At 46.5% G+C, this 11092-nt stretch overlaps 2 protein-coding genes across 2 annotated transcripts; both read right to left on the bottom strand.

The window, feature by feature from the left end:
* Nucleotides 1–248: 248 nt before the first annotated feature.
* Nucleotides 249–3057, bottom strand: rgn (regucalcin). The gene is made up of 8 exons (XM_030409260.1): nt 2930–3057; nt 1721–1893; nt 1453–1635; nt 1278–1378; nt 1052–1166; nt 810–941; nt 561–715; nt 249–461 (listed from the first exon to the last, which is right to left on the bottom strand). Exons 2-8 carry the CDS (start codon nt 1887–1889, stop codon nt 411–413), a joined length of 906 nt encoding a protein of 301 aa, XP_030265120.1. The 5' UTR covers nt 1890–1893; nt 2930–3057; the 3' UTR covers nt 249–410.
* A 575-nt stretch (nt 3058–3632) lies between these two features.
* Nucleotides 3633–10949, bottom strand: vps16 (VPS16 core subunit of CORVET and HOPS complexes). Its single transcript, XM_030409188.1, has 21 exons — nt 10725–10949; nt 10437–10581; nt 10242–10357; nt 10036–10158; nt 9891–9946; nt 9615–9704; nt 9164–9335; nt 8915–9046; nt 8670–8797; nt 8443–8478; nt 8235–8343; nt 8019–8153; nt 7745–7853; nt 7573–7670; nt 5866–5970; nt 5660–5737; nt 5350–5436; nt 5143–5225; nt 4404–4500; nt 4210–4313; nt 3633–4124 (listed from the first exon to the last, which is right to left on the bottom strand). Exons 1-21 carry the CDS (start codon nt 10932–10934, stop codon nt 3983–3985), a joined length of 2355 nt encoding a protein of 784 aa, XP_030265048.1. The 5' UTR covers nt 10935–10949; the 3' UTR covers nt 3633–3982.
* Between the last annotated feature and the right edge of the window lie 143 nt (nt 10950–11092).

Below are 11092 nucleotides of genomic sequence, written 5' to 3'. Positions count from 1 at the left end.
GGAGCTGAAACCTCTCGATGCTACAAAGAACAAACAACCAGAGAACTTCTTCTGTTTTACATTTGATCAATATGATTCATTCCATTCCATGATAAAACTGGTCGACCAACATTGAGCTTCTCATGAGGCCGTCCAGCCCCAAACTCACTGAACGACTGCTTTAGCAACAAAACTCGCAAGAAAACCCCTCCATTACCCCAACTTCTACTCTGTATCTGACACAGGCAGGAAACCATCAGGAAACAGGCTACTCAGAATTGTTTGTATTTTTAGTTATGAACTACAAATGTTGACATGAAACAGAACTGGTATTATTAATAATATCATTGATCCAGTACAATAACTGTATTGGACAGTTTGTGACAGTGAGGTGATCTGTGCTGTGATTGGCTGTTTGAGTCTCCTTAAGATCATCCAGAGAACGAGTTTGAAGGACGACCTTTGACCCCAAGTCCAGTCACCTGTAGACACACACACACACACACACACACAGTATCAGCAGGTGTGTGACACTGAACAGAGTTGAGTCAGTGAATGAAGTGTGGACAGGTGAGTCTGACCCTGAAGATGTCTCCGTCCAGTGGCTGCAGTCTCCTCTCTGATTGGCCGAGGCCTAGACTGGCTGAGGTCACATAGAGGTCAGAGTAGTCCGGACCACCGAAACAACACGAGGTTGTCTTCATCACCGGCAGAGGGACCGTCTGCAGCCGCACACCTGAGAGAACACAGCAGGCGCTGTTCACCTTCATCACCGCGTCTTCATCATCACCATCATCTTCATTATCATTATTATAACCAGTACAACTAACCAGTAGCAGGGTCGATATTGATGACTCGTCCTCCATTGTAACACGCCACCCAGAGACGACCTTCAACATCAAGTGTCATTCCGTCTGGAAGCCCCTCCCCTTCCTCCATACGGTACACAACACGACGGTTACCTAGGCAACACACACAGGTGGATTACTGTACAGTACTTGTATATGTATCTATGTGTACTGCAGTAGAAATACACAGTTTCACATATATACTGCAGTGTAAGTACAGTTACCGATCTGTCCTGTGTTTGAGTCGTAGTCAAAGGCGTCAACAGTCAGAGCCAAACTGTCAATGTAGTAAAATGTCCTCTGATCCAGAGACCAGTCCATCCCGTTAGATATGTCCACCTGAGAGTGAGACAGGTACAGACCGGTGCAGACGGAAAGACAGGTTCAGAGCAGTATGGACAGGTACAGGGAGGTACAGACAGTCCAATACAGACAGACAGGTGATTTTACCTTGTCCAGGTGTTTTGTCACAGTGAGGTCGGAGGTCACAGAGAACAAAGATCCTTGATGTCTCTGAAACTCAGCAGGTCTCACCTCCTTCTCCATTGTACCTGGGGCACCACAAACTGTGACCATGGCAACACTACCTCAGATAGAAAGCAGGCAGACAGGTGTCCATACTGACCTGCCAGCAGGCGACCAAAAGGATCGACCTTCCCGTCGTTCAGGCGGTTGTTAGGTTTGTCCTCATCAACTTCCGCCAATGAAGACATCGTCTGAGTCGACCAATCAACAGCCACGATGCTTCTACCTACACCTGCAACATAACCACCTGACCTGCGAGGAACTGCAAAGCCCACTGTGTCACCTGGGGGACAGGTAGGCAGACAAGTGAGACATGCAGATAGAATGAACACGTAACTCAGATGTGTCCTGTATGCTGATTAGTCGACCTGTCTCCACAGACTGGATCTGATTGGTGTTTGGACTCCACCGGTGGATTTTCTGCCCGACAATGTCGACAAACAGCAGTGTCTGCGCCGACTCCTCCCACACTGGCCCTTCACCAATTACAGCACTTGCCTTCAGCACACTCTCTACCTTCACTGATGACATCATCATCTGTCTGTAATCACCGAGCAGAAGTCCAATTAGTCACTCTGTTACCACAGAAACAACACGAACAGTAACATGTAGCACTGTTACATGTTACACACAGTAACAGGTCTACGTGTTGCAGCCTCACATGTAACAGTGCTACGTGTTGTGGTGTCACATGTGTCAGCTCTGGATGATGTGGCAGTATTTTGAGTTTGCACACTTTGAACTCAACCAGGTCAGTTAATGTGTCACTGAACACGTTCTGCTGAGTCGGCACATTTCTGTTGCCAGACTCCTTTAAAAATCTGTCACCTTTTGCTGCCTTGCTTGGAGTCTAACTACAGAGCTTGTATGAATGTTAATGCTTTGTTACTTAATTCGGCTTGTTAATAAATCAAACGACAAAACTCCATCACGTGATGTAGCTCCTGTGTCTGACGGTGCGGACAGGAGCAGTAAATGTTTGTACTTCGGCGGTTTGTTGCCGATCTGTAGTAGAGTTCTCAACGGGCCTGAAAATTACGACCCGACCCAGCCCGCGGGTTTTTAAGCCCGAACCCGACGCAGCCCGAAACACCAGCATGAACTGTCTGAGCGAACCGGGCCCGGGCCCGAACCCGACCGCATTGTTTACCTCATACACTTGTTATCGTAACGTTACGCAGCGGCGTCAGGTCTGCGTCTGCCCCTCCCCATGAAGCAGGCAGCCAGACTCACTCTTCACCACACGTGAACAGCGATGATTCACAGAACAAACAATATATCATTTACAACCAGCAAGAAATGTGTTTTATGAAATGTGTTTTATAAAAAAAGGAAGCCCGAGGCCCGACCCGACCCGGCTCATTTGCGTATTTTTTAGGGCCCGAACCTGCGGGTCCGGTCGGGTTTGTCGGGCCGGGCCGACCCGTTGAAAACTCTAATCTGTGGTCATTTAGAAAATAATATCACTTCCTCAACATTTTAATTTCTAGGACAGTGACTGAAGTTTGAAGGAAGTCTGGCTTCTGTCCGTCTCTCAGCAGACTCTCCAGTGAAACCTGAACAGGTTAAAAACCTACCTGCGGTCACGCGCCGCCCGCAGCTCCGACGTCTTCTGCTCAAGTTGTTGAACTTTAAAACGGAAATACTTCCTCCTGATGTTTTGCTCCAGCTGAGAACCTCAAGACTCCTCCCCCCTCAAAGCTCCTCCCCCCAGCAGAGGATGCCATTGATGGTCAATAACAAATATTAATAATAAGGTGATTCAACTGATTTACGTGATCAGAAATCCTTTTTTTGTCATTTTTACATTCTAACCCTAAACCTTTAAGCAAGTTTTTGTCCTTCAGTCACAAACAAGTCAAGAAGTTTCACATGAAGATGATTTCATCCATTATAATAAAAATGAAATAAAAATGCTCTAAATAAAAACATAAATTGTTTGTTGAGAACTGATTGATTTAAACTGATTTAAATGATCATCTGATTTCTTCACAAATGAACTTCAGAAAAGCTCTTTGGGTATTTAAATGTTGCATACTTTAATCACACCTGATGATTACAGTGTTGATTAATATATTGATCCTGGAAGAGGCCTGACAGAATGTTTCTAGAAACACATCAATTAAGTCGACCAATTTTATGTCAGAATCATTAAAATAATAACGTTAGAGAGTGAAATAAGTTCAACCGTCAGGATTCAGAGCTCTGGCTCTGTTTCACTGTCAACATGACATGTTGATTTTAAAGTGAAGTCGCATAGAGAAGACAGGAAACGAGGGAGCCTGTGTTGTTATGGCTACAGCTCATGAACATCACGGCCACATGAGGGCAACATGGAGTTCAGTCACTGAAGGACCGCACAGCTTTTATTAACAGAAATACAGAAGAAGAAAACAGCAGCTGAGTAATCAATAATCACATCATTAATGACCACAGATAAAACCCATGATCAGCTCAGTTAGATCTGATATCAAAGCACATGAAGGACAAACAATTCAGGCTACGGCTACTATGGTAATACCTGCTCTGAAGATCAATCAGTATCGCATCAGTACATACACTCTGAATGGAGGATCACTTTTTGGCAGCGGCGGCTCTGCCGTCTCTGTACATGAACTCTGAGTGGAGGATCACTTTTTGGCAGTTAACGCTCTGGCTCGGTTCAACCTGTCAATCAACAGGCGATCGGAGGCGGAGCATCTGGAGAGGACCACCCCAATCTCTGATTCGTTCTTGCGTTCGATTGCAGCATCCGCCGCCCCCTCAAGGTCACTGATGGGAAGAGAAGAAGGAGACCAGTCACATGAGTGGTTAGGCATCACCTGTCTGATGACATCACAGGTGTTGTGCGTCTTACCTGACGGCCAGGTGAGCTTTGACCTTCTGCTCAGGTGTAACCTTGGAAACATACTTCTTGGCTTCGTACTTGTTGTGACTCTTCATGCAAACTTCAACAAATGCCTGAAGAAGAGACATCGCTAAGAATCATGGGTAATTCTTTAATCCTTACTTACAATGACAGGTTGGTAAGGGGGCGGGGCTTCTTCTTACCAGGTAGCCAATAGGAGATTTTTTACTCTTTGCAAACTTTTCCAAGTCCTCCCACTCCTCTTTCTCTGCCAGAGACTTCAGCTTCAACCACCAATACCTGCACAGGTGAGACAGGCATACACACAGGTGAGACAGGTAGACACTAGAGTTCTCAACGGGTCGGCCCGGCCCAACAAACCCGACCGGACCCGCAGATTCTGGCCGAAGAAATACGCAAATGAGCCGGGTCGGGTCGGGCCTCGGGCTTCCTTTTTTATAAAACACATTTCATAAAACACATTTCTTGCAGATTGTAAATGATATATTGTTTGTTCTGTGAATCATCGCTGTTCACGTGTGGTGAAGAGTAAGTCTGGCTGCCTGCTTCATGGGGAGGGGCAGACGCAGACCTGACGCCGCTGCGTAACGTTACGATAACAAGTGTATGAGGTAAACAATGCAGGCGCGCGGGGGGTCGGGTTTGGGCCCAGTTCGGGCAGACAATTAATGCTGGTGTGTCGGGCTGCGTCGGGTTCGGGCTTAAAAACCCGTGGGCTGGGTCGGGTCGGGTCGTAATTTTCAGGCCCGTTGAGAACTCTAGTAGACACACAGGTGAGACAGGTAGACAGGTCTGTGTTTCCTGAAGACTCAGTTTGTGAACATTTCTTGAAGGATAAATTAAAGGCCAGGTGACCAAAGAGCTGTTAGAAAACCATTTGAAAGCACATGTTCAGCCAGTCAGAGCAGAGAGATGTCTCACCTTTTATCAGGAACTCTGAAGTCTCTGTAAAGTTGTTCTGCTTGTTTGTGGAGTCCCAACGCCAGCAGAGCCTCAATTGTAGCCTGCAGACAGGAAGTGACATCACAACCTGAAATAACACCTCTTTTTAAATTACTAAAAGTACTCGATTACAGTGGAAGATACTTCCATGAGTTGGAGTCCCAGTAGCCCCGCCCCTTCATATACCTGCAGAGACAGTCCCAGTAGCCCCGCCCCCTTCTCATCATCCAGTTTTCGTTGGAATCGTAGCAGACGCATCTCATCCTCTGTGGCCTGAAAACAAATTATTGAAATAAAACGTGATGACAGATTCCACCAGTTGAGACAATGAGACCATGTAGTGGACCTGAACACCTGTTTTACAAACATCTAGTGTAATATATACATATATACTGTACACACAGTACGGTACATACAGTATTGTACATATGTACAGTATATGTAGGTAAATATGTATAAGATCATTGAATAATAATGGTGTGACTGAGACTTCTACCTTTGCAGCAAACTCATTCTTCGCCTTGTTGTATTCATCAACAGCACTCTGCAGGAGAGACAGACGGCTTTCTAACCTCTGCAGAGAGAGACAGTCAGAGAGAGAGAGAGACAGACAGTCAGGGAGAAACACATAAACAAAGGTTTTGTGTCTGAAAAAAATCATGCACAGTTTCGATGTGCTGATTATTGAACTCTGTTGGTTACCTTTTCTCTGTAACTGGCAGTAACGTAGTAGTTGGCGAGCTCCTGGTGATCATCGTCCTGGTTATAAAGATCTTTCAGTGTATCCTGTTCCTGCAGTTTACAGAACTGACACAAACACAACGATCAGATTACACCAAATAGAGCATATACCTCCACAGAGGCCCTACAGTCCCTAAGGGTTAGGGTAAGGGTTAACCCCTAACCCCCAACTTAAATCCAATATCCCATCCAGATCCTTCCAGATCAGGGTTTCCCCCAGAAAACTTCTAAGCCTGGTGGTAGGTTGGAAGAGAGGCCCACCAGCAGCGAAGCATGTTTGTTTTGTGACAGGGGCCTGGCACAGGCCAGCAACTGACTGATGGCAGTGCCCTATAGGTAACAGATTCATGACGTAGTAGAGTTTAGAGTGGTTCCATACTGTCTTGCATTAAATCAGTGTTAAAAGTTAATAGGTGGGCAATTACGTGCTTTAGGAGCCAGTAAAGGCATTTTAAAACCACCAATTATGGCTTCATGCTCCATATTAATCACTGGCTCTAATGCTGCAGCGATTGACAAGCCTACAACATGAAAACGGTGCAAGCTAACTATTGGATATTTCATAATAGACATTTCATTATAATCAGTGTAAGATATTTACATTTGAAACAATGTGGCATTGTTTACATTTGCTTCTGCTTGCTGCCATATTGATGCTGGTGTGATGGTGGACCCAACATGAGCGTTTAGTGCATCTTGCCTATAAGTAGTGCAAGGCGCTTCAATAAAAGCTCCATGGCTTGTGTTCATGTCAGGAACCTGAGACAGTGCAACATGCTTTGGTGCTAGTCCCATAGATGGCAGCAATGCAACTTTTAGATGCCGGCTGCTGTAAAACCCAGAAGAAGAAGAAGAAGAAGCAGAAGAGGAAGAGCTCTGGTCGAGGATCCCTGCGTTGCCCGCTGGCGGTGGCTGCGACAGACTCGGCAAAACATACCTAAAACCGAAACTTTGACTTTATTGAAAAACTGCTACCGTCAGAGCTTATCTAACGCTGAATTTAATAGTGGCATTTTACAACGAAACCACTGTGAAATTAGCGCACTTATTGTTAATCTTTTCACATATTGCAAAACAAACAACATAAAACTTGGTACAGTCACCTGCTGTACAAACAAATTTTGATTAAATCCACTGGTTCTGTGTGTCCTGCTGCTCTGCCACTGCAGCAGACGATGAGCTAACATCCATGCTACATCCATGCTAGCTGCCTCATCGACCCGTGACTAAGCCAACGTCGCGCCGCTGCACACCTGGTCAACAGGTGAACCAGCGGGTTCAACGTCTCTGCATTTGTTCGGCCGACTTTGGAAGAAAAAGTTCAGAGTTTTTTGGCTTTTTCTTTGTGACATCCCATTATGTTCAATCACAAGTAGCCTAGTTAGCGTGTAGTGACAGTAGCAGTGGTTTGTGGGGTGTTAGGTGATGGAAAAGACACCTGACCTTAGACCCGCCATGTGTTGACCATAAGATGTCGCCATTTAAATAAATAAACTATGCTTAGCCTGGTGCTGGGATCCTTCCAGATCCCAGCATTATTCAGAGAAGTTAATCCTGCATCCAAATGTGGTGGAAATCTGCTCAGTACTTTTTGTGTAATCCTGCCAACCAACAAACCAACATCAGTGAAAACACAACCTCGTCACTGGAGGTCTACGATCAGATTACCTGTCTGTACAGGCTGAGTGCAACCGGTTGGTTCCTCAGTGTCATGAAGAAATCTCCTCGGTTCATCTCATTCTTCAGGTAAGTCACCACAGTGTAAACTGAAACACAGAAAACCATCAGTGTGACATCATCGGCCTGTCTGACAGGTGGTGGGCGGGGCTAGCAGACTCACCCAGGTCAGTGTCTCCACTCTCCACAGCTTTACTGAGAGCCAACTGGCTCCTCTTCATCTTCAGGAGCAGAGGAACCTGTTCTCCAGACCGAGCCTCGAAATCCAACAGCTGACACAGAAACAAAAAACCACAAGAAAACATTCATAGCCGTGTCCACACGTCAGCAAACCACATACACACGTATGTTACATATACACACATGCTATATAGCAATGTTACATGGGGAGCGACAGACACGTGTATGTTACAAGGGTGACAGAAAGGTGGAGTTACCTTGATGGCGAGCTCAGTACGCCCACACTCATAAGCTTTAGCTGCGATGTGTGAGTAAGAAACACCAGGTGAGTCTCCCACTTTCACACACACGGCTCGGGCTATAGCCTCGTCTGATAGGTCCTTCTGCTGCACCTGGACACGCCCACAAACACATCAAAATGAGCTGTGCAGGTAAATCAGGCTGAGACAGGTGGGTCAGGTGAGACAGGTTACCTTGCATGATGCCCAGTGTTTGAGGACTCTGCTGACTCCCTGATAATCTGGAATCTTCAGGTAACGACAGATTTCTATCGCTAATGGATAAAACTGTCGATACACCAATCTGAGAGACCAACAAGTACAGAGAGGCGGACATGAGAGTGAGGCAGACAGGGGAGAGGGGAAGACAGGTACAGACACACAGGTTGGATGAGGTGATCACCTGTCGATCAGCACCTGCAGAGTCATCTGTTTAAATCTGAGGTCAGGTGTCAAGGAGTTTGTCACCATGTTAACAGATTCTATTAAATATGTCTGGGACTGATCTAATATCCAGTCGGTTGGTAGTCAAACATCAGTTGATGACATAACAGTAACTGTTCATTAACCATCATCACTACAGACCAGTGTACACTACATTTCCCATGATGCAGCTGTGTGGGAGGATACTGTGTGTGTGTGAGCGGCAGCCCTATGCTGCTCTCTCTGACAGCATTCAGCACTCGTAGTTCTCTGCAGGTCGTCACAAACAGGTCGGGACTGAAGTCTGTCAGGAAGCACTTCCCGAACGAGGCCGCCTGGTGGACAAAACATGATGTTACACCACAGAACACACAGAACAGACTGTTACAGAACCAACTGTTCTGCCACAGAACACACAGAATTCTAATACAGAACCAACTGTGTGTTCTCACCCTCAGCAGGGACTTCTGGGTGTTGGTGTCATATTCGTGTCCAGCCGCCTCGACACACTGTCTGACTGCCTCTCCCAGCATGCTTTGCTCCTTGATCTCCCTCAGGTACTCATCGGCCTTCTGACTGGACTTCTACATTAACACAAGGACAGTAATCAGCCAATTAGAAAGCAAACAGACAGAGGGGTGATTAATCAGACCAACAGGATTTAGGAGAGACGACAGGTGTTTGTACAGACAGGTTCCTACCTCGTACTCCCTGTGGGCCTCCAGCAGCAGAGCTCCGGGAGCCATGGATGCAATCTTGAAGATGTCCTGACAGACCAGAGGAACCTCCTGAAGCAGCTCCTGAGTGGTCGAGCTGATGATTCGAACTCCGTCCAGCTCTCCAACCAGAACACAGTGATCCTCTATTGGGAATCTGATGTCGGGGTCAAGGGTCAAACAGGGGTAGAACCTAACCTGATGAGAGAATGACTCAAAAGGAGAGGACACCTGAAACAAGTTCTTAAACCTAATTCTAGCTCAACCTGTTCTGGAAGAACCAATACAAGTTTCTGCAGCACCTACATGAGCATCAGGAGATTCCTAAACTCCTGGAGAACCCTAACGAGCTTCAGGAGAACTTTAACGATGCCAGAGAACTTCTCAGGTTTCAGGAGAACCAGAACGCACCGTTCAGAACTGGTTTAAAGGATACTGGATGGTGTCGTTACAGACTCCGGCCACCATGAGCAGTCTGTCCCACATCAACACCACAGATGGTTGCTGACTCTTCGGTCTACGACACCTGAACAGGTAAAGAGGGTCAGACAGGGTAATGAACAGAGACAGAGAGACAGGCAGATAGAGACACATAAAGGTAGACAAGAAGCTATGGAGAGAGACAGGTTAACAGAAAATAGATAGACAGACAGGCAGGTAGATGGATAAATTACAGACAAAGAGAGACAGACAGGTAGACAGGTGCACATACCAGACCATCTGCTTGGGAGGCGTCGACTTTTTAGTGTCAACTTCACTCAGTTTGTCCTGCAGAAAGAGAATCACCTGTCAATCATCCAGAGACCCCACCCCTTCAGATTAGATCTAACAGCCAATTGGACAGAGGAGCAGCTCACCTGCAGTTGGGAGGAGCCTGTCCAAAGGTATCCAGTGTCAGTGAAAAGAGACAGGTACTTATAGCTGAAAGACACCGACATGTGGACAATACTGCCAGCCTGAGGACTGAAACCAGGAGGACACTGGAGACAGACAGGCATTGTTAGAAACCTATCTGAATACCTCTCTCTCTCTGTCTACCTGTCTGTCTCTTTAACTGTCTCACCACAGCAGTGCAGGACGTGTTGTCCAGGATGAAGAGTTCAGGTCCATTGGACAGGAGGACTTTAGTCTGTCTGTCCTGAGTGAGGACGACCCAACAGGTAGGCTTCCCCTGCAGACCTGGGCACAGACAGACAGGTGAGTCAGACAGACAGACAGGTTGGACACTTGCTGAAAATGGAGGGGAGACAGTTGTTACCTGGGACTTCAGGTAATCTCCGCAGCTTCAGGTCATCAATGTTTGTTGCCAAGGTGAATCGGGAGGAGCCAGTTACTATGGCAACACCTGTTCCATAAGGAGAGTGGAACACTTTGGCTTCCAACACCTGACTCTGGACCACTTCCTGTAACAACAACAACAACACCTCCTGACTCTGGACCACTTCCTGTAACAACAACAACAACACCTCCTGACTCTGGACCACTTCCTGTAACAACAACAACAACAACAATAATCATCACTTATCAGACTAGTTAACAGACTGACCTGTCCCATACTGAAGTGTCTCTTGAAGGATCCGAACAGATCGTAGATCAGAACCGAGCCGTCCTCCTGAATACACAACAGCTCATCACTGACCGTCCAACCCAGCTGGACCACAGGACCACTCTTCCACTGATGGACAGACAGGTAGAGGGATACAGACAGGTAGGGGGAGAGGCAGACTGTTAGAGACTGTACAGCATTATCACACATGACATTACCACACACACTCTCACACACACACACACACACACAGAGTAGAAGTACACATTAGAGCACTACAGGACTATAAATATTACATTGGAAGGAACAGTATTCACTGCAAAATACTGCAGTATGTCAACATATTGCTGGTCCTGAACATATACATA

Source organism: Sparus aurata, chromosome 24 (genome assembly GCF_900880675.1).
Source record: "Sparus aurata chromosome 24, fSpaAur1.1, whole genome shotgun sequence".
Lineage (NCBI taxonomy): Eukaryota > Metazoa > Chordata > Actinopteri > Spariformes > Sparidae > Sparus > Sparus aurata.
The sequence above is the reverse complement of the archived record's forward strand: the minus strand, read 5'-3'. Positions and strand labels throughout refer to the sequence as shown.

Excerpts from the sequence above, each read along its gene's own strand:
- rgn (XM_030409260.1), bottom strand. The coding sequence starts at position 1,889 with ATGATGATGTCATCAGTGAAGGTAGAGAGTGTGCTGAAGGCAAGTGCT. Across the intron at positions 942-1,051 it reads CTCAAACACAGGACAGATCG|GTAACCGTCGTGTTGTGTAC; the intron begins GTAACTGTACTT and ends TGTGTTGCCTAG. Across the intron at positions 716-809 it reads CAATATCGACCCTGCTACTG|GTGTGCGGCTGCAGACGGTC; the intron begins GTTAGTTGTACT and ends GTGTTCTCTCAG.
- vps16 (XM_030409188.1), bottom strand. The coding sequence starts at position 10,934 with ATGTGTGATAATGCTGTACAGTCTCTAACAGTCTGCCTCTCCCCCTAC. Across the intron at positions 7,671-7,744 it reads GAGTGGAGACACTGACCTGG|TTTACACTGTGGTGACTTAC; the intron begins GTGAGTCTGCTA and ends TCTGTGTTTCAG. Across the intron at positions 5,437-5,659 it reads AGAATGAGTTTGCTGCAAAG|GCCACAGAGGATGAGATGCG; the intron begins GTAGAAGTCTCA and ends ATTTGTTTTCAG.